General features: G+C 46.4%; 2 protein-coding genes across 3 annotated transcripts in view; both read left to right on the top strand.

Moving 5' to 3' along the window:
• Window positions 1-13539, top strand: part of sdk1b (sidekick cell adhesion molecule 1b) — a 305535-nt gene extending 291996 nt beyond the window's left edge. For both annotated transcript variants that reach the window (XM_061829010.1, XM_061829009.1), the window contains 9 exons: window positions 5967-6153; window positions 7012-7149; window positions 7240-7401; window positions 8727-8852; window positions 10056-10220; window positions 10345-10482; window positions 11896-12019; window positions 12090-12219; window positions 12323-13539. In XM_061829010.1, coding sequence (XP_061684994.1) covers window positions 5967-6153; window positions 7012-7149; window positions 7240-7401; window positions 8727-8852; window positions 10056-10220; window positions 10345-10482; window positions 11896-12019; window positions 12090-12219; window positions 12323-12631 — 1479 coding nt within the window. In that variant the 3' untranslated portion in view covers window positions 12632-13539. The remainder of the gene's footprint in view (window positions 1-5966; window positions 6154-7011; window positions 7150-7239; window positions 7402-8726; window positions 8853-10055; window positions 10221-10344; window positions 10483-11895; window positions 12020-12089; window positions 12220-12322) is intronic.
• Window positions 13540-14558: 1019 nt separating this feature from the next.
• LOC133505707 (zinc finger protein 665-like) lies at window positions 14559-22914 on the top strand. The gene is made up of 2 exons (XM_061829060.1): window positions 14559-14696; window positions 15862-22914. The coding sequence occupies exon 2, from the start codon at window positions 15957-15959 to the stop codon at window positions 18903-18905; it is 2949 nt and encodes a 982-aa protein (XP_061685044.1). The 5' UTR covers window positions 14559-14696; window positions 15862-15956; the 3' UTR covers window positions 18906-22914.
• The last annotated feature ends 96 nt before the right edge of the window (window positions 22915-23010 follow it).

Here is a 23010-nt window from a genome sequence, read left to right as displayed (position 1 = left end):
GTCGGAGACGGACGGACGGACGCGGCGACGAGGTTAAGCAGATTAAGAGGAGGGAAATGGGGGCAAAGAATGAATGTTTAATGAATTGATAGCTTCTGACTTGTGCTAATAGTCTCTCAGGCCGCAGGTGGCTCACAGGGAACGTTTCCTTTTTAAGAGGAGCCTTTTTTCTTTTAGTCGAGGTAACTGCCGTGCGCCGGTGGCCTTGTTTGACGCGCCGGGAGAAAAGGGAGCAGGTCATAGCAAAAAAAAAAGAAAAAATTAAACAAAATTACACGCAATTGCGCGCTCGTCGACAAAGGAACCAGCGCACAAGTCAATCAATGACTTTGTATTACCTTGGTAACTCCTGATTAGCTTTTGAAATCCTTAACCCGAGTTAATTATCATTATGTGGCGTCAACAAATGCGTATTATTACTTTTCAAGTACAAATAATGTGGAGGCTCAGGTGGTGCCTTTTGAAACTCCGCAGCGGCGCTCCAAAACAGATCGTCAAATCAGATTTGAGTCGAAGTTCATTTGCGCTGCGTTTTGTGACGCGACTTTTCTGCGGACAGGGTAGTATGTGTGCTTTACACTTTTTGCAATCAAACACAACTTTGATTCAAGGTTGGAAATTCGCTCTGTGTAAGGAAAAGGCTGCAGCCAATGTTCCCTCGAAGCTGCGCAACTGCGCATTTGCGCACTTGTCGCACGCTCTAAGCTCAAGCGCAGTGAACTATAACCCGATATGTTTTTTTTTTGTTTTTTAAACACAAAGAGCTGCTGCTCGGCCACACCGGGCCACTCACACTACTTCGTGGTTTACCTGACACCGCCCCGCTCCGTTTTAAAGGGGTACGCTCATAATTACAAAGACCAGGGTATGTGAATAATAGAAGAAAAAGTGGTGAAACTGGATGAGATTTTCTCTTATTTTTTGAGGAAAAAGGGTCTGGTCTGAAGCCAAAGTAGAAAGTGCAGGATGAGATGGTGCATAATGTTAAAATTCCACCTTGGCACAGCTTAATTGAGGATGAAAGCACAGACGATACATTTCCCAAAAAGCTAATTTTGTATTTGAAATATACGAGGCAACGTAACATTAACCTTATAACTGTTTGTGAGCATCATTCAGCTTTCAATAGGCATTGCGAAAGTTATTCTGCAAGCAATGATTCAGTTTTACACCAAGAAAAGCAGACGGGGATATCATTGTGGGTTAAAAAAATAAACGAAACAAAGTTCTAAGCGACATTTTAAATTTATAGTTCATAGTTGGCTTGGTATATATTTGTATTGTAATGTATATATTTTTTGTGGACATTTTCAGTGTAAGCTTGCAAAAAAATGTAATGTAATGTGAACCTTTTAATGAGCCATGTAAACTTCAGTGGATGACACTGATCTGACCACAGTGCGTACGTCTGATGTTGCTCACAGTGGTCAAAAGGGGGCGCTCACGGCCTTAGTGTGTTTGCTCAGACACGTAAGAGAATGAGAGGGAACATTGGCTGCAACCTGTAACGTTTCTATCCCGAGCCATCCTGGGTCACTCTGCTCGGAGACTGGTGGTCTCGTGCTGCCCTCAAGTGCCACCGCCAAGCTTGTAAATGCAGCTCCAAGTGTTGAATGGAGGAGAAACACATTTGCCTCATTTGCAAATTGTGCCCTTTTTTTTGCAGTTTTGGTTGGGAGACACTAATGATGCTGCTATAACTTGATTTGAATTCAACTCAATATACCTTATAACATTGTAATTCTCATGATGGACCACGATACAAGTGGTTTATTGAGATGGCTCAGACACAGTCAGATCCAGAATGTGGGAACTGCGAACCCCCTCCCCCCTTCTTTTGTGGAGGTCAAACGGGCAAGTTTGCAAAATTCTCGGAGGGTTGTAATTTGTAATAGCAAAAGAATGCCGCAAAATATTTATTAGATTTGTCAACGGGGCGGCACGGTGGGGCAGCTGGTAAAGCGTCGGCCTCACAGTTTTCGGGTCCTGGGTTCAATCCCAGACCCGCCTGTGTGGAGTTTGCATGTTCTCCCCATGCCTGCGTGGGTTTTCCCCGTCCACTCCGGTTTCCTCCCACATCTAAAAAACATGCAACCTTAATTGGACCCTCTAAATTGACCCTCGGTGTGGTTGTGAGTGTGGCTGTTTGTCTCAATGTGCCCTGCAATTGGCTGGCAACCAGTTCAGGGTGTACCCCGCCTCCTGCCCGTTGACAGCTGGGTAGGCTCCAGCATTTCCTGCGATCCTCGTGAGGATAAGCGGCAAAAGAAAATGGATGGATGAATGGATGTATATATTTTTTTTTCTTTTTTTTTTGGTCAATTGTATAGCATACATACAATACAGAGCGGCATAGTGGGGCAAGTGTAAAGTGTTGGCCTCACAGTTCTGAGGTCCCGGGTTCAATCCCGGACCCCGCCTGTGTGGAGTTTGCACGTTCTCCCCGTGCCTGCGTGGGTTTCCTCCGGGCACTCCGGTTTCCTCCCACATCCCAAAAACATGCAACATTAATTGGACACTCTAAATTGCCCATAGATGTGATTGTGAGTGCGGCTGTTGCCCTGCGATTGGCTGGCAACCAGTTCAGGGTGCACCCCGCCTCCTGCCCGTTGGCAGCTTGGTAGGCTCCAGCATTCTCAGCGACCCTTGTGAGGATAAGCGGCAAAAGAAAATTGCTGGATGGAATGATATTTGTCCATATGGCCTATTATTAAAATTTCTCCCAACTACATCAATGATGAGCATTGGCCCAAAAATACCACATGATGGCGCCAAAGCAGTATTTATTATTATTATTTTTTTACATTGGACATGGTCCTTGGCCTCATATTCAACATATTTACAGAGAATAAAATAAATAAATAATAACAACAATAATAATAATAACAAATAAATAATAAATAAAAAGAACAGATAGGTCATCCCATCCCCACCTGGTAGTAAAGCATTATTCATTTCATTGGAGGGGGGGGGAACTAATTTATTACAGAAGTAAATTATGAACTCGGTCACAAAATGGATCAAATTATAAGTCAAGGTAAAACTGTAAATAGAATAAAATATGCGCAACTCCCTGATGCACCGTAATGAGCACTTGGTGGAATGAGAGCATTTAGCTTGAGCTCAAAATAAAGCAACTAAGTGAGAAGTAATATCTCACTCTATAATAAGCTCTGGTGAATACAAGATTTTTCGTTCATTTATAATGCACGAGTCTCAGCCGGCGCCGTTGTCGCAATTAGCGCCGACCCGACAGAGCGACGACTCTCCGAGCGGGTTCCGTGTCGGGCCTTTATTTGCCGGCGCTTAGCACCTTCATTTGTTTCCGTCGGGCGCGGCGGGGATCCGTCAGCGCGTGTTGGGCTTTTCTAAAGTGGATCAAAGAAATGAAGTTCCACTCGGAGCGTCACGGGTGGGAGGGATTCTCTTTGAACGCATTAGTCGTGTTCCGAAAGCCGCTTAGTGAAGTGCGTCGCTCACTTACAAGTGTATCGCCTTTTAATCATCGCATCTCGCCCTCTTTAACTCGAGATGAGCGACGACGAGCGCGCGTCGCTCTTTCTATTTATATCTACGAAGATCTGTTGGTCCGCTCACTTCCGGCCCCAACAAAAACACCGCAATTGTCATTGTTACATTTTTTTTCTTTTTAATCACGATGAATAGCGCTGTATTGTTTATAGTCAGTGGCACGGTGGAGCAGCCGGTAAAGCGTTGCCCTCACAGTTCTGAGGTCCCGGGTTCAATCCCGGCCCTCCCTGCGTGGAGTTTGCATGTTCTCCTCGTGCCTGCGTGAGTTTTCTCCAGGCACTCCCACATCCCAAAAATATGAAACAATAACAAGACACTCTAAATTGCCCATAAGTGTGATTGTGAGTGCGACTGGTGTTGTAATTGGCTGGCGACTAGTTCAGCGTGTACCCCGCCTCCTGCCCGTTGACAGCTGGGATAGGCTCCTGCACTCCCGCAACACCCTGTGAGGATAAGCGGCCAAGAAAATGGATGGATGTTTCTAGAGAGGGAGAAATAAAAACAGTTTTATAACGTGTAACTACTGTGCGTGCGTGTTGACTAAGTCGTAAAATCAGCCGCTGTGGTGTTGCTTTGATGACTTTTTTGACTTTTGGCCTCCCTCCCCGCGCAACTGAACATGAGTGACTGCATTTCTGAAGTTTTTACTCACGACATAAAACACAAAAATGGACCAAGTGATGGATTGAAACTTGAAAAAAGTTATTCGTGAGTCACTCCTATCAAGCAACGATTGAATGCTTTGGACAGCCAACAGGCCTCTCCCGACTTTCTGTTTTTAAACGAGACATTTGACACAAGCGTGCCGCCGGCAACTGTGCCTGAAAGTGGATGTCGGCATGTGGGCAACCATCAGAAGAGAAATTGCGTCATTTGAGCTGAAAGTAAAAAAAACAATACGAAAATTCCCATTTGGTCTCCGTTACTGGTAAAAGTTGTTAAAGTTGGATTTGGTGATTAGCACGTCTGACTCACAGCTCTGAGGTTTTGGGTTCAAATCCCAGCGCCGTCCTTGCTGTACAAAATTTAACAGTGATTGTTCTTTTGACTGTAATTTCCGGCCTACAAGCCGCGACTTTTTTCACACGCTTTTCAACCCTGCGGTTTATGCGGCTAATTTGTGCATTTTTTTCTAATGGCCGCAAGGGGGCCACTCGAGCGGAAAAGGTAACAATGAGACCGGTGGAATATATGTGCCGAGGATGTGTCTTTTACCGGCCCGGCGCTGTTAGCGCTGCCCTAGCGTGTTACTGTCGTGTCTCAGTGATTTTTACCAGTATGTTTTTTTTTTTTGTTTTTTCTGTTAGCGCGGCGGCGCTAGCGTTAAACTCTCTGTGTACCGTCTTTCTTTGTAAATATCTCGTGTTTCAATGTAGGCACTTGCCCGGTGACTAAATTACAGTCTGTATTAAAAAAATGAAGCTGGTGTGAATAAGTTTTATTTTGCATAGCTACATTGCGTCTCCTTAAATTTAGCTAGCTAGCGTGGTGCTGCCGTGTTACTGGCTTGTCTCAGTGATATGTACCGGTTCAGTTTTATTTTAAACGGCCCTAGCGTTAGCACTGTGCTAGCGTGTTGCTGCTGTGTTACTGGTGTGTCTAAGTGATATTTACCGGTAAGTTTTATTTTAACTGACCCTGTTAATGTTAGCGCTAGCGTTAGTGCGAGTGAGGCGCAAGCATTAGCGCTGTGCTAGAGTGTCGCTGCTCCGTTACTGGTGTGTCTCAGTGATATTTACCAGTGAGTTTTATTTTAACCAGCCCTGTTAGCGTGACCGCTACCATTAGCACTAGAGCGGTGCTAGCTTTACCGCTAGCGTTAGCGCGGCGGTAGCATTAGTGCTAGCGTTAGCGCGGCGCTAACGTTAAAAAAATCTTTCTGTGTACCGTCTTTCTTTGTAAATATCTCGTGTTTCAATGTGGGCACTTGCGGCTTTTACACAGCTGCGGCGTATGTATGTACCAAAAGGTATTTCCTTTACAAATGTACTCGGTGAGCCTTGTAACCAGGTGCGCTCTGTAGGCCGGGAATTACGGTATCTTTGTGTTTGGTACTATTTTATACTGAAGACACGCAAAGATAACATTTTGACTTGTCTGTGTACTTTACTGGGGGCTAGGGGTGTTTAAAAAAAAAATCAGCAGTACAAGAAGGGCCCACACGATGAATAGCACATTAGCGAGTATTGACATTACTTTGTACTTTAGTGTCGTGTCCTCTCATCAGCACCGTCCTCCTCTTTTTAGCTAAGCACCACCGTCGCCGTTTTATGTTATCAGAATTAACGAGGGGGCGTCGAGGAGCACCGAACGTGAAAGTAAACACTAAACAGCGCGTGGTGTCGTCAAGAGGGCCAGCGATGTGAGGGGACGGCAAATGCGCCGTGGGCCAGTCCGTCGGGATAGTTTACGGCTCCTCTGCTGTCTTGTCGCAGGTGCACTACTGGCAGAAGGACAAACAGAACCAGACGGAGAAGGTGAAGGTGGTTTTCGTCCCGGACACCAACGTGCACCTGGGCAACCTGAGCAGCTACACGTCTTACCTGCTCACTCTCACCGCCTTCAACACGGCCGGAGACGGACCGCCCAGCGACCCTCGCGGGGCGCACACCCTGCAGTCGGGTAAGGGCGCGCTGATGAGCACATCGCCCACTTAAAAAAAAAAAAAAGTTTTGTTTTATGCTCATTTTACAAGGGGAGGGGGTTGAATAGTATCAAAGATTTACAACATTGAAATTAAAATATTACAAGAAAAGTCACCTTATACAAAACAAAGTTGTTGTTTTTTGAGTGGAAAGTCATGGTATGAGAAAATTGTTAAAAAGTCGACAGAATACATTTTAAGTCCATTTGAAAATGATGACAATATTACGACAATGGACTGAAATCATAATATTACAGGAATCAATTTGATGATAACATATAATTAGTCATAAAAATAAAAGGTGGAATGAGAGTCGAATAGCTTTATGACAGGAATAACGTTGGGATTTAGTCAAAAACAGTGACTGCTTGAGAATTAAAGATTATGTCAAGAAATGTAAGAATAAAGTTCAAATATTGATTTTATAATACAAGACCTAAGTATTAGGACGAGTAAAAAGTGAAAAATGGCACACATAAAGTCAAAATACTATGAGGAAAATGACCAGGAAGGTCAAGTTTATTTATGTACCCGTGTTGTTAATCGCAAAGGCCTTCACAATTAAAATAATAGCTTTGAAGTATTACAAAGAAAAATGATTATTTTATGGTAGTAACACGATACCATTAAAAGAGTAAAATATTTTTTATCGGAGGGGGGGGGGTGTTAACTTTATGCGATCAAAACTTAAAAGTAAACAGATGAAATATATCAAGAAAATGCAATTTTTTTTTTCAGAATTGTAATCATAAACATGAGCCATTTTTTTATTTTTTTTTTAAAGAGGGGTTTTTATTGTGGAGGATCATTTCTGTAACATTTGCATCACCTTGCAGCCCCCACCCAGCCCAGCCACCTCTCCTTCTCCGAAGTGACGGGATGGAGCGCCAACGTCTCCTGGGGGGCTCCTTTAACTCCCAATGGCCTGTTGGAGGGCTACCAGGTCATCTACCGGCCCACCGCTCCGGTGCAAGGTACGCGCGTACATGTCGTTGCATAAAAGCGCACAACAAGAAGACACGCGTGACCCCCCACCCCTCCCCCTCCCCCCCCCCCCCCCACAGGCGTCAGCAAAGTGGTGACGGTGGACGTGAAGGGCAGCTGGCAGCGCTGGCTGAAGGTTCGAGACCTGGTGAAAGGAGCCACGTACGCCTTCGCCGTCCGAGCCCTCACCGTCGGCTACGGCCCCCCCATACGTGCGAATCTCACTGCGGAGCCTGTGCAGGGTGAGCGTCAGTCAGTCCGGTCTGCTGTAGACTACCAAATCATTTCAATCGATGGCAAAATGTGAGATATGTTTCTCATGAGTAGAATTTCCTTTAAAGTGTAATTACATTTAAATATCCTGTATTGAAATTTTTATTCATAACCATATTTCTGGCCTTTAACAAGACATCATGTCGTCTTCTTAAAAAGTGGGAGCACCACCCGAGTCGGCCCCTATTTTGGCCCCTCCCACAGGTGGTGAGGCCATGAGATATAAAATATTACAATAAAATTCCAAGTGAGGTCGCGAGACTGCCAAATATAGTTTGCCATAACGTACTTGCAGAAAAGGCCTTACTAGCAAATATTGTAATATATAATATGTATATATTATATGTAATAATTTTGATTTCTGTTCAGTGTTTGGTCTTTGTTTTTGAATGAATAAATGAAATAAAAGTAGGACTGAAATTAGCAGCACTAAAATTGTATTATTACTAATGTAATAAAACTTTTGTGTGTTCTATTCCAGCAATTCTGCGTGTGATATGAGTACCTCTAGTGCAGGGGTGTCAATCTCATTTTTGTCGGTTTCCCTCAGAGGGCCGTTGTGGCTGCGAAACCATAAAAAAATCTTGAATAACCGCCTCATCATATTTACACAGGAAATTTATGAACTAGTTTTGGAATCAAAAATCAAGGGTAATGGCTTGTAATTTCTCAACATTATCATTTATGATGGGAGAATTTGAAATTTTGGTACAGATTTGAACAAAAAAACATGGAAGTTGATACATATAATTTGCCTCTGCGGGCCGCATAAAATCATGCAGCGGGCCGGATCTGGCCCCCCCGGGCCTCGAGTTTGACACCTGTGCCCTAGTTGTAGTACAATAATATTTAAACGCACTTGACTTCTTCTGTGGTAAACAATGACTTTGGACCATCATTTGAAAGCGCGTGTCGTTAAACGTTTGACTCGTTGCAGCCACCTAATTGCCTGCTTACTGGTGGACTCCGCAAATTGATCAGCGCCTATTGATTGATTGCCTCGTCACGTGCGGCCAGCGGGGCGCAGGGTTTGTTTGTCACCAAATAATTCACATTTATCGGAGGTCCGTTGTTCAAACGTGTCCTATTGATTAACTTGTCGCTTTTTTAATTAAGCTCGTTGGCGACGACTGTTCCCACCTGCGGTCGGTCCGACTTTTGTTTCTAAACTCGAAATTCATAACTGCAGATGTCTTGAGAACACATAGACGGACGGGCGTGTTTGAATGTCGGGAATGTTCTGAAAGTGATTGGTCGCGATTTGTGCGTGTTTGTGTTTGCGTGTCGATCCAAGGCTCACCCGGGTCGCCCACGGAGATCTCCATCACCAAGGCGTCCTCCGCCCTCACCATCCATTGGACGCAGGGCGACAGCGGGGCGGCGCCCGTCAGCGGCTACGTGATCGAGTCTCGTCCCTCAGGTGAAGCGCAGACCTTTTCGGCTTTCCGAACAACGTCCGCCGTGCTGATCGGCTCGCCCGCAAATGGTTTCTCGCCGCTGGTATATTAGGGAGTGTTATGGCGATCCTCACTGGGATTGTAAACTGGATCAACATCGTTATATTCAATTGGACTCAGAAGACCAAGCAAGTACAAATTGTACACGTTTCGCAATACTGTACCTCGAGAGGCACAACCTGAACATGGCAGAATTGGACGCGTTCTTCACATTTAGGATCAAACCAAAACTGGACAAAAGGATCTGGAGCGGAAAGATTTCGGCTCACAGTACGAAGATAGTGAAAAAAATAAGTACCAACGTTATGACTTTAAAAATGTGTGATTTGTTTGGGAATTGAGTTGTAACAGTATGAGAAAGAATTTCAAGAATAAAAACAATGTACGGTAGAGCCTCGGTTCTCGAATGTCCCCGTTTTCGAACGAAAATTTCAAGATTTTTTTTACTTCTGTTCGAAGGAAAATCGGTACTCGATACCCCCGATAAAACCCGTAGATAAGGTATTGCGCGCGTTTTTTTTTTCTTATCGAGGACTTCCGTATTAGCTCCCAATCATGGCTCCAAAGAAGGCAAGTTGCTTGTTTCAAGTTATTCTGCACTTTTGTCAATAAAAAAAAAGTTTACAAGGTTGGGGGCCGAGTCGCTACACATACAGCAATGCACTACCAGCCTAGCGTACTCGACTACTAAAGCATAGATTTTAAGCAAAAAATAAATATATTTCTTAAATTATTTTATCATATAAAATATTTAAACTATACATGTATTTCTGCTATGCAGTTTATTGTCAGGAAAAGCTTTAAAAAATGCTTTAAAAAGCCCAATTTTTAAGCTTTGAACGCATTATTTCTTTTTTCATTCATTCTAATGGGAAACATTTATTTGGTTTTTGAAAAAAATCACTTCTCAAACCATTTTCTGCAACGGATTGCGGTCGAGAACCGAGGCATCACTGTATTTATCATAATAATGCAATCATGTTGAGTATTTTTGTAGAATTAAGAGAAAAAGTTACCCACCCACCCCTAAAAGGGCTGCCGTATTATGTTGTTTTTTTTATTATTATTGAAGTATAATGTGTTGACAATATAAGCAGAAAAAAATTGCTGTATGAATTTCATCCAACGGCCATTTTTTTGTCGCTTTTCCATCTGCGCCCGCGCAGACGAGGGCGTGTGGGACTCGTTCGTCCGACTGCTGTCCCCCGGCAGCCGGTCCGTGTCGGTCCCGCTGGAGCGCCTGCGACCCGGCATCAGCTACGAGTTCCGGGTCATCGCCGTCAACCGCTTTGGCTTCGGGCAGCCCAGCACGCCGTCCGCGGCGCTCGCAGGTAAAACCTCAAATTCAAAATTTCCCAATCAACCTTCTCATTTCATGCTTTCTCATCGCAATAACGTCGGTAGTCTAGCCGGAAACGGCACCGCAGTGAAAAGTTTCCATTTTTGCGTCTTCAGCTTTGTCGGAGCGTCCGTTCTACGAGGAGTGGTGGTTCCTGCTGGTCGTGGCGCTGGTGGGCCTCATCCTGGTGCTGATCCTGGTCTTCACCCTGCTGCTGCACGGGCACAGCGGCAAGTACAAAGCCTGCGGCACGGGTAAGACCACCTTTGCTCACGTACTCTAGCGCTACTTCCAGCCAGTCACTTCTCCGCATCCCTTGGCTGTCGCGGTTTTAGAAATCCCCGCCCTGGTTGTCCACAAATCTATATCTATAAAGAGATATAGATTTGTAGACAACCTATGTGGTCTTTGATTGATATTCACTTACCTGCGGCCAGATCATTTTTTTGTTTGTCTACCGTTATGTATTTGTATGTATCGTATTTTCCGGACTATAAGTCGCATTTTCTTTTTCATTGTTTGGCCAGGGGTGAGACTTGTAAGTGAAATTATTAACACATTATTACATCCATCCATCCATTTTTCAAGTGGCTTATCTGTTATTTTCACACTGACAACCATAAGAGGGCGCTCGTCATTTAAATTTTAAATGGCATGTCCGTTCTAGGTGTTGGATTTTATCAAATAAAATTCCACACAAATTCGACTTCCATAAGTCGACTCCAGTGCGACTTATATTTGTTTTTATCTTAGTTTTTATGGATTTTATGGGTGTTGCGACTTGTACTCCGGAAAATATGGCGTATGTCTTTCACAGATACAGTATGTTTTGGTCCAAGGATGACTATTTTGGTGAGAATATATTCATTGGTGAATTGTAATCATGGCGGCACGGTGGGGCAGCTGGTAACGCGTTGGCCTCACAGTTTTGAGGTCCCGGGTTCAATCCCGGACCCCCCTGTGTGGAGTTTGCGCGTTCTCCCCGTGCCTGCGTGGGTTTTCCCCATCCACTCCAGTTTCCTCCCACATCCCAAAAACATTAAGTGGACACTCTAAATTGCCCCAAGGTGTGATTGTGAGTGCGGCTGTTTGTCTCTATGTGCCCTGCGACCGGCTCGCAACCAGTTCAGAGCGTACTCCCCGCCTCCTCCCCGTTGACAGCTGCGACAGGCTCCAGCACTCCCTGCGACCCTCGTGAGGATAAGCGGCAAAAGAAAATGGATGGATGTATATATATATATATTTTTTTTTTTTTTTTTGGGGGGGGGGTGTCAATGGTATAGCATACATACAATACAGAACGGCACAGTGGGGCAAGTGTAAAGTGATGGTCTCACAGTTCTGAGGTCCAGACACCCCTTTGTGGAGTTTGCATGTTCTCCCCGTGCCTGCGTGGGTTTCCTCCGGGTGGGCACTCTGGGTTTTTTCCCACATCCCAAAAACGTGAAACAATAATTGGAGACGCTAAATTGCCCGTAGGTGTAATTGTGAGTGCGACTGTTTGTCTCTATGTGCCCAGCGATTGACTGGCCCCCGCCTCCTGCCCATTGACAGCTGGGATAGGCTCCAGCACTCCCCGCGACCCTCGTGAGGATAAGCGGCTCATAAAATGGATGTTTGTTTGTTTTCCAACCTGTACCGTCTGCCTCCCTGTGTTCGTCGTTCAGGCAAACACACGTCGTCAGTGGAGGAGTCGGTCACCCTGGACAACGGCGGTTTCACCACCCTGGAGCTCAACAGCCGAGCGCTCAGCAACGCCAAGAACACCTTCCTGAAAAAGAACGGGACCAGGTGCCGCGACCCCTCGAGCAAACGCGTGCGCAACACTTTCCTCCGACTCGTCTGACTTTGCTGCTTCCAGGTCGCCTCCCAGACCGAGTCCGGGTGGTCTTCACTACTCGGACGAGGACATCTGCAACAACTACAACGGAGCGGTTCTGACGGAGAGCACCACGCTGACTGAGAAACCCACCGAGGTCTCTGAGTCCGAGGTCGGGAACTCGCCTTCAATCCTTTCTTGTATTTTTGTTGTTGTTGTTTTGATATAGACGATGATTAATGGTGCTCATCTGTCTTGCGCGTGCGTCGATCCAGCTGACGGACAGCGACTACGAGGACGAGCAGCCCAAGCACTCCTTCGTCAACCACTACATGAGCGACCCGACCTACTACAACTCGTGGAAGCGGCAGCCCAAAGGCCTCAAGCCGCTGGGCTCGCCGTTCAGCTACGAGGAGTGCGCCGCCGCCCCGGACCCGGAGCCGTACTACCAGACCGTGGTCACCCAGCACAGCGCGGGCGGCGTCTACACGCCCGCGGGGCAGCCGGCGCTCGCCCACGCCAACCCCAACACCAACCCGCCTGGCTCGCGCACGCCCGTGACTGGATTCTCCTCCTTTGTGTGAGCCGGCACGTGCGCACGTTTGACACTATGGATGGGGAACTCGCGTCGGACTGGAAGGCGGAAGACTTGCAGGTGAAGGGGGGGGGGGGGGCTTGAACTTAGTGCCCAACCCCAAAAAAAGAAATGAAGCAACAAACCAGTCCGCAAAGCTCTCCGGCTTTTTCATTCTTGAGTGTCACTGTGCTCCTACAAAACACACACATTAGCATCCCTGTCCGAATCGCCACTTCTACGCGGACGCTACAGAAACTCTTAAATGAGAGAACTGAGCCGGTGGAAGATGGAAAAATCAGCACAAAAGAAGAAAAAAAAAAGATTGTCTGTCGTCTGTATTTACATACACACGCACACGCTCCCGAAATCCACACGCGCTCACCGTCTGACGGGACGAAAAAGCCACAGGAGCGAGAGGAGGGGAGGAGTTCCTGTGCACAAATGCGGAGAAGACAGCTTTAAAACACATTTTTTTTGGGGGGGGGGGGAGTGATGTTCCAAAATGTGTGTTTGTGTGTACTCTAGCACTTCTAATCGAGTGCGATTGTGCTTTCTGAGTATATGACATGAAAACTATTTTTTTTCCATTTGATTTTACCCCCACCCCCCGACATGTGACGCTTCCCTTTTACGTTCGAGTGTGTATGTTCGACGCATGCGCTCAGAAAGCTTCTTCGTTCATCGCCACCAGCGCCATTTGTGTGTTTATGTTTTTAAAAAAAAAAAAAAAAAAAAAGAAGAATTTTGTACATGTAAAGGCAACTTGGAAGCGGCCGAGCTTTGACCCCCCGTGCGGGCCGACGCACAAACGCGTGCACACTTTGTACTCCTCATGCATAATTTAAAGTTTTCAGCCAGCAGCCTCCAGCACTCTGTCACACGTTTTAACACCCGTATGGTGTGTGAATAAATGGTTCTTGTTTAACTGTGTGTCTGTGGCACCTTTTTTTTCTCCCCCCAGTAAACGTGTCACCCTCAACATTACATGATCGGAGTGAAAAATGGCGACTTTTAAGACAGCGAGTCAATTACTTTAGGTTGGACGATAATTTTTCAAATTAACTGACCGATTTTTAAGGAAATATGTAGTCGACCAAATTTGAACATACTGTATACGTATAGCCGGCACGGTGGAGCAGATGGTAAAGCGTTGGCCTCACAGTTCTGAGGTCCCTCGTTCAATCACAGCCCTGCCTGTGTGGAGTTCGCGCGTTCTCCCCGTGCCTAGGTGGGTTTTCTCCGGGTGGGCACTCCAATTTCCTCCCACATCCCAAAAACATGCAACATTCATTGGACACTCAAAAATTGCCCCTTGGTATGATTGTGAGTGCGGCTGTTTCGATGTGCCCTGCGATTGGCTGGCGACCAGTTCAGGGTGTCTCCCGCCTCCTGCCCGGTGACAGCTGGGATAGGCTCCAGCACTCCCCGTAACCCTCGTGGGGATAAGCAGTGAAGAAAATGGATGGATTGAAGTATTCGAAACACCACCAGTGCACATTTTCACATGAGATGGTAAGTCATTTTGTACCCAACACAAAATGTGTGATTTTTTTTTTTTTTTTTTTTTTGGGAGTGGGGGGACTCATTCAATAGTGACACTATATACATATATATATATAGTATTAAACTATTGTTTAAAAAACTGCTCAGTTAATTCATAGAATGACATTACTGTTCAAAAATATGGGGAAAGAAATCATGCATTGTAATTACACAAACGTAATTAAAAATATATAAATCCAGTTATCATAGGTTGTTATTTAAAATGTTTATTTATTTTCCTTAAATTACAATACACTTTTGTATTGTCACTTAAATCATCCATTGGAATTCTAAACTAAAGTTTCTATTTAAGAAGTAAAGACGAATTCTGGCCGCGGGGTGGCGCTGTCCGTCTTTCCCCCCGATCCTTGAGGGAACCGGAAGCAAATCGCGTCAAAATGGAGGACATTCCAAATAGCGTCGGCAAAGCAGTGTCGAATTTGTTCAACCAAAACACGCACTTCTTCTCACATGTATGGAAAAACGGCGACATTTCGTCACGGTTGTGACTACCCAGTCAAGCCGCTGTGGTGAGTTTACATTTCGATGTATTTTTTTTTTTTCCAGCTAAGTTTAATAATTATCCGTAAAATTATCGTAACGATGGAGTGAAATGCTTTTTTTGTGGGTTGGGAATATTATTTCACTGAACACTTGATTGGGTACACTCGAGCTCCCGTACAAGAACTATTTCTAAAATAAAATAACGTAATGGTATCTCGACTTCAGAGTTCAATTCGTTGCATGAGCAGGCTCGTAATTCAAAACATCGTTATTTTAAATCATCCTTCACATTAGAAATCATTTGGTAAAACACCACCGGCAACAAACTTGATTGTTGATTGATGTCACTTTGGAGACAATCATAGCACATTACAGTTTTACAGCTGCTTTGTAAAACATACAGCAATATTATACATAAATGTAAAGCATAAAACATTGTGTACTATACTGTAAGATTGTCCCGATACAACTTTTTCACTAAAAATACCAATCTTGATCCGATATTAGCTCAAATGTTGTTTTAATTGCACTTTTGTTTTAATTTTCATTTTTCCCCCCTCATTTAAAAAATGATATTTCACGTAAAGCACGTTGAGTTAGTTATCTTGTGTATGAAATCCGCTACACGAATAAATTTGCTTTACTTCAAAATTTGCTTCACCATTTGCCACAGCGTCTTTGTTTGAAATGCTGAAACAATTTCCAGCCATACATTTTGGTTGCCACTTATCCTCACGAGAGTCACGGGGAGTGCCCGAGCCTATCCCAGCTGTCGACGGGCAGGAGGCGGGGTACACCCTGAACTGGTCGCCAGCCAATCGCAGGGCACTGCCACAATCACACCTAGGGGCAATTTAGAGTTTCCAATTAATGGTGCATGTTTTGGGGATGTGGGAGAAAACCCACACAGGCACTGGGAGAACATGCAAACTCCACACAGGCGGGGCTGGGATCGAACCCGGGACCTCAGAACTGTGAGGGGGGGTTTTCAGTTTTTTGTTTCTTTTCTTTCGGTAGTATCCAACCCCAAAAATACTTAATGGCAGTTTATCCCCCCATATCCAAGAATGTGTGATTTTGAAAAAAATAACTTGAAAAAAAAAAAGAAAAAAAATCACCCCCATTTTATTCACTCAAACTGTAACTGGGAGGACTTGTGGTGTGAACATGAATCAACTTTTCATCTTTTAGTCTTCCGGCATCAATCTGGCTCTGCAGAAGCATCACGAGACCTGAAAGTCGTCTGAGTTGAAAAAGGTCAAGTGGTCTTGGTCTGAGCCCTCAAGATGGGTGAAGTGACAGTTGTGGAAGATCTTGTGAAACCGGAGCCACAACTAATCATCCTGGCGCCGCCGCCCTCTTTCCTACCGTCGGCCGACGAACCGTCCACTGTTTGGCCCAAGTGGCTCAACGCGTTCGAACGCTACCTCGGCGCACTCGACGACGAGAAGTTGACTGACAAAAGTAAGTGTATGCTCCTGGAAAACTGCATGGGCCAAGAAGGTCAGCGCGTCTTCGCGGCGCTCGTCCCGCGGGAACAGACGTACGCGGCGGCCGTCTCGGCGCTGACCGCCTACTTCACCGCCGGCCGCATTTCTCGCGAGCGCTTGCTCCGATTCTACCAAAGGGCGCAGATGGCCGGCGAGAGCACGGACCAGTTCGTCGCGGCGTTGGAAGCGTTGCTGGCGCCCGGCGACCGCGCCGGCGACGACCTGATCCTTAACCAGCTGATCGAGAAAACAAAATGGCCGCAGCTGAGACAGCAGCTGCGCTCGCAGAAGGAAACGCTGACGCTTGCCGCGGCCTTGCGCATCGCTAAAGAGGTGGAGTTGGTTTTAAACGGCGACGTCAAGCCTGTGGTGCAGCGGCGCAAAAGGGGGAGGCCTCGGCGAGGGGAGACGGTCGTGGTCCAAACCCAAAGATCTACATGCGAAGTCAACTGTAGCCACGAAAAACCGTTGCATGAGTTGGGTGTCGACGAAAACATAGACTACACCGTCGACAACAAAGACAAAAACAGTAATGGCTGCTCATCACTTGACTTAAAACCGGAGGCAATCTTGGACAAGCCGAGTCCGGATGGCAACAGGAAGACGCTGAAACGTTTTTCTTGTTCCGTCTGCGTTGACAAACACTTCGCCAGCGCCCACAAGCTGGCGAGGCACACGAGGACGCACACGCAGGAGAAACCCTTCCGCTGCCCGGCTTGCGCCACCGTCTTCAGCCAGTCGTACCACCTGACGCGGCACATGCGAGTCCAGCACAACGCCGCCCAGCACGTGTGCCCGACCTGCTGCGACAGCTTCTGGAGCGCGGCGGAGCTCAAGAGCCACAAGAAGACGCACGTGCCGCAGTTTCTCCTGTGCCCCCACTGTCCTGACAAGTTGCTGGACAACGACACGTTTTTACAACACGTGGCATCTCACGGGGAGGACAGACGGGAAGGAGTCGAACCGACACCAGGCGGGGAGAGCCAAACCAATATTGAGGAAGTGGAAACCGACATGATGGAACCGTTGATGGGCGATGTCTGTAGCGTTGACGATTCAGCGACGCTACGGACGTCGTCCAGCGTCAACGTTGCGGACAGTAAATCCGATGAAAAGGACCAATCGCATCTCGGTGTTGAGGCGGAAACGGCGCCGCTTTCTCTTGACGTCGGGTGGGGCGCAAGCGTCCCCTGCAAGAAGACCCACGTCTGCGCCGTGTGCAACATGATGTTCCGCCGCGCCGACAAGCTCAACCGCCACATGCGCACGCACACCAAAGAGAAGCCGTTCCGGTGCGCCGACTGCTCGCGCGCCTTCAGCCAGTCGTACCACTTGAGCCGGCACCAGCGGCAGAAGCACGGCTCGCGGCCGTACGTCTGCCACCGGTGCGGCAAGGCGTTCGCCAGCTGGTTAAAGCTGAAGGAGCACCAGAAGACTCACGCGGGCAAGCTGACGTGCCCGGCCTGCAACGAGAGCTTCAAGGAGCGGACCCACCTGGAGACCCACCTCACGTCGCATAAGGAGATCCCCCGTGGCCCTCACACCCTCATCTGCGAAGACTGTGGCAAAGTGTTTGGCCGCAGGTACCACTTGAAGCGGCACATCCTGGTGAACTGCAAGGCCTCGCACGCGGATTGCTACACCTGCGCCCAATGTCGCAAGAGCTTCGTCTTGGTGGACGACCTGAAGAAACACCTGAGGAAGCACGCCAAGGAAAACAGCGGAACGTGCCCGCGGTGCGACCAGAACTTCGGCAGCCGGGAGGAGCTGGAGGCGCACGTGGAGGCGCATAATGCTTCTTACCTGTGCAGCGTCTGCGGGAAGAACTTCAAGGTGGAGAACGCGCTGAAGAAGCACGAGCAGAAGCACGAAGAAGAGCACTACTACTGCGCCACGTGCCGCAAGCACTTCAGCAACCTCTCGCACTACAAGCGCCACGAGGAGGTGCACGACCGGCGCGAGAACAAGTGTCCGCACTGCCAGGAGGTCTTCCTCAAGCTCACCGCTTTCAAGTATCACCTCCAGTCCCACAGGGAGGAGAGACCCTACCAGTGCACCTACTGCATGGACACCTTCGAGCACAACGAGGAGTTAGAGCGCCACTGCCTGAAGCACAGGAAGTTCCGGAAAGAGCGCCCGTACAACTGCACGCGCTGCAACCGCGCCTTCGCCACGCTGGCCGAGCTGACGGAGCACCTGGACGGCCACAAGGGCGAGTCGCCGCTCAGCTGCGACATCTGCGGCCGCTCCTTCCTCAACGCCAGCAAGCTAGAGAAGCACCTGAGCCTCCACACGGGCGAGCGGCCCCACCTGTGCACGCACTGCGGCAACGGCTTCCCGACGGCCGCCAACCTGAAGCAGCACGTTTACTCCCACACCGGCGAGAAGCCCTTCGCGTGCTCGCAGTGCAACAAGGCCTTCCGCTCGGCCAGCGGACTGCACCTGCACAGCAGGCGGCACATGGACGCGCCGCCCAGCTTCGCCTGCGCCGACTGCGGCAGGACCTACGGCCGCATGACGGAGCTGAGGATGCACCAGCGCTACCACACGGGGGACAAGCCGTACGCCTGCGTCAGCTGCAATAAGAACTTCGTCAGCAAGCACAAGCTGATGGTGCACGCCCGCATCCACACGGGAGAGCGGCCGTACTCGTGCCCGCACTGCGCGCAGACCTTCAGGCAGAGCGGAGACCGGAACAGGCACGTCAATAAGTTCCACGGTAAAGCTTCGGAACTGGAATGGTGAGAGCTGCGTCGTACTATAGCTGCCGCCGCGTCAATCAATAAAGACGGTTATACACATTCCCACCGAGCAGTACAGCTCAGTTCACTAGCGTAGTTAAAGGTCAGTCCTGTAGATTGGATATTTAGACTAACATGGACTAGTTAGGAAAGGGTCAACTTTTGTCATACGAATATCTAGGAAAAAAAAAAACCCTCTGGCAGCTACTTCTGTTTGACCCAATTTCGTGTCCGCTTTATCCATATTTGGCTAAGACCCTCCCCTTTCCTCTGATTGCTGTCCTCCGTGCAGAAGACCCACTTGGCTGGGAAGGCCGAGATCTTCACTCGTGACGTTCATAAGTTTGAGAAATTCAAACGAACTATACTGTGAGGTGGTAAAATGGATGAAAAGGAAATTTTTTTAACTAGCAATGGATCAAATCCACCATTTGTTGTCCTTTCTTCGTGGCGTGGGACTGTTTCGTTTTAAGAACTTCAATTGTGAAAACATTTTGGTGGTCAGGTTTCAAAACCTGCCGTCGAGCCTTCAACGCTACCCGCTGTTTTGCACAAATGTATTTAGCGTTTTGAACTAATATTGACAAACGATGACTGAGCCAACTATGTGGAAACTTTTTGTTGCAATATACAGTGAAGAAAATAAGTATTTGAACACCCTGCTATTTTGCAAGTTCTCCCACTTAGAAATCACTGAGGGGTCTGAAATTTTCATCGTAGGTGCATGTCCGCCGTGAGAGAGATATTCTAAAAAGAAAAATCCAGAAATCAAAATGTATTATTTTTATTTGTGTGATACAGCTGCAAATAAGTATTTGAACACCTGAGAAAACCAATGTTAATATTTGGTACAGTAGCCTTTGTTTGCAATTACAGAGGTCAAATGTTTCCTGTACTTGTTCACCAGGTTTGCACACACGGCAGGAGGGATTTTGGCCCACTCCTCCACACAGATCTTCTCTAGATCAGACAGGTTTCTGCTCCCTCCACAGATTGTCTATTGGGTTTAGGTCTGGAGACTGGCTAGGCCACGCCAGAACCTTGATATGCTTCTTCCGGAGCCACTCCTCGGTTTTGCTGGCTGTGTGCTTCGGGTCATTGTCATGTTGAAAGACCCAGCCACGACCCAACTGAGGGAAAGAGGTCGTTCCCCAAAATGTCACAATACATGTCCGCGGTCATCCTCCCCTTAATACATTGCAGTCGTCCTGTCCCATGTGCAGAAAAACACCCCCAAAGCATGACGCTAGCACCCCCATGCTTCACAGTAGGGACGGTGTTCTTGGGATGGAACGCATCACTCGTCCTCCTCCAAACATGGTTAGTGGAATTATGACCAAAAAGTTCCATTTTGATGTCATCTGAGCACAAAACCTTCTCCCGTGCCTCTTCTGTATCATCCAAATGGTCATTGGCAAACTGAAGACGGGCCCTGTTCAAATACTTATTTGCATTTGTATCACACAAATAAATCATACATTGTGATTTCTGGATTTTTCTTTTTAGATGATGTTTCTCAGAGTGGACATGCACCTATGATGATCATTTCAGACCCCTCCATGATTTCTCAGTGGGAGAACTTGCAATATAGCAGCGTGTTCAAATACTTCTTCACTGTTTGTCACGTTAGTCATACATGGATGACACTTTATGCTTTATGGTTGACTGGAAGAAACATTTTGTCCTGAAAGTTTTTTTTTAAAGGGTTGTTTGGTTTTTTTGGTTTTTTTTTTTGGAATGAAAATTAGTTCCGCCCTCATGAAAAATGTAACGAAGCTTTTTTTCCTTTTGTAAGCATTTTTTCTGCCTTTGGTCCAACATCTCAGAATGTATTTGTTGTTTCTCGGCTTGGCCGCCTCCATGCAAAAAGTGGAATCATACGCGCCACAAGTTCCAAATGAACTGCACGACATTTCTGCACACTGTTATTACTAGTTTTCAAAACGATTGTGTTGTTTTACTTTATTTATACATTATCTCACGGTCACATCGCATTTTCACTTTTGCCAGGCGTTACTGTAAACATAGGTTCTCCATACCAACTAAGCAACCGATAGCATACACCTGTACTTGTAAAAATTTTCCAATACTACTGCACTGACAGCACTTCAGCAGGCTGACCTCTACGTTCTGGGTAGGATAAATTTCATCCGCGTGGGCGACTTGCTGAATAAAGTCAGCGATTGTGTAGTAAGCTATCACAATAATTGTCCTGTCACATATTTGTTTTATAATCTGTTCCTGTATTCCCAAGAAACACACGTATACTGTAATTTCCGGCCTACAGAGCGCACCTGATTATAAGCTTCACCCAGTACATTTGTAACGGAAATACCATTTGGTACATATGTAAGCCGCAGCCGTGTTAAAGCCGCAAGTGCCCACATTGAAACATGAGATATTTACAAAGAACGACGGGACACAGAAAGAGTTTTCAAAGTTTTAATACCTTAGCTTAACATAGGAACAACACGGTAGCACGAACAGGGTTGTTTAAACAAAAAAAAAAAAGCAGCCGCGTCAGCTACTCAGTAGCCACATGGTAGCACAGCACAACAGGGCTGGTTAAAAATAAAAACGTACCTAAATCACTAAGACGCGGCAGTAACACCGCAGCAAAACTCTGGCGTGGCGCTATGCTAACAGGGCCGGTTAAAAAAAAAAAAAAAAACATCCCGGTAAAAAAAATCACTGAGACATGGCAGTAACACAGCAGCAACCCGCTAGCGTGGTGCTATGCTAACAGGGCCGGTTAAAAAAAAAAAAAAACATCCCGGTAAAAGTCACTTCCACGGCACGTATATTTTACCGGTCTCACTCTTACCTTTTCCGCTCCAGTGCCCCCTTGCGGCCGTTGGAAAAAATGCACAAATTAGCCGCATCAGCGCATAAGCCGCGGGGTTGAAAGCGTGTGAAAAAGGTTGCGGTTTATAGGCCGGAAATTACGGTAGTTGTTTTTTATTCCGTATTTAAGGCACAAGGGCACACATGGCATTCTGTGTCGAAAAAAAAAAAAAAAGAATAAAAACTAGACTGCGAACATACAATCCGGCTTCAACTTCCGGTCAGGGCAAAACATTGCTTTGGGTACTATTTCAACGTGAAAGTTGACATCCTTACAATTGTACATTGTGAAACAACGTCGAATTTAATAGGAATACTGTTCAGCTTTTTTGGGTGTCGATATGGTTCTTACTGCGCTGTCAAAACCGTGTAATTGTGTTTCAGTTTAACCTTCATAATTAATTATCGTAATTATGAATGTGAAAAATAGATCATTACAATATTATTAAGGTCTGGACCTCCTATTACATATGTACATGTCAATGTATCTTTTAAGTCTTCGTGGGCATGCTGCAAGTGTTTAGATTATATTCATGTCTCTAGGGATCCAAAACGCTCCAAATTATTTCGATTTATTGCGTTGTATATCATGCTTTTTGCCCTGACCGGAAGTCACCCTGTTGACGACGGGGGAACCAATCTTGGATGGAGAGTGCGAGGTCTAGTTTTCATCCCAAATCATTGAATCCAGCAGATTACATTCTTCTTGGGCAAATTTATGTAGCCGTGTTTAGTCTGAAAGGTGTCGTTCCATCACTAATTACTAAAAATGCCATACAAGCGACTTTACTGAATGATGTTGGGTTTTTGAACGTACAAAGTGAAAAAAGTGAGCCGCGTGTGATGGGTGTTGCATGCTGCAATGTGCAGTGAAAATAAACCATTGTAAAAATTTATGGGCATGTACAATAGTGAATTTTCAGCCACCAATAATAATAAAAGCCTCTTTTTTTATACATTAAAGTTGTGTTGGTAGTACACCGAGGACCTCTGCAAATTAATTACATGGACATGTTCCGTGCAAGTCGCCTCGAATCCTCTAGAGGGCAGCACGCTGATTTGCTGTAACCTGATCTACATGCGTCCCAAGAAATTGTCACTGTATTTATTCTTTTTTTATGATACGGCCACATATAAAAATAAAGCTCAATTTTAATTAACCCTCTGTACTGTTTGTGTGAAAATGCATCGCATTTTTTTAGCACCTTTCATTCTAACTCGGTAGATGGCAGCATTCAATATTACGCAGCCAAACGACACCAATT

The sequence above is a fragment of the Syngnathoides biaculeatus genome, chromosome 9 (assembly GCF_019802595.1).
Source record: "Syngnathoides biaculeatus isolate LvHL_M chromosome 9, ASM1980259v1, whole genome shotgun sequence".
NCBI classification, from domain to species: domain Eukaryota; kingdom Metazoa; phylum Chordata; class Actinopteri; order Syngnathiformes; family Syngnathidae; genus Syngnathoides; species Syngnathoides biaculeatus.
Note: the sequence above shows the minus strand (reverse complement) of the source record. Positions and strands in the feature narration are given on the sequence as shown.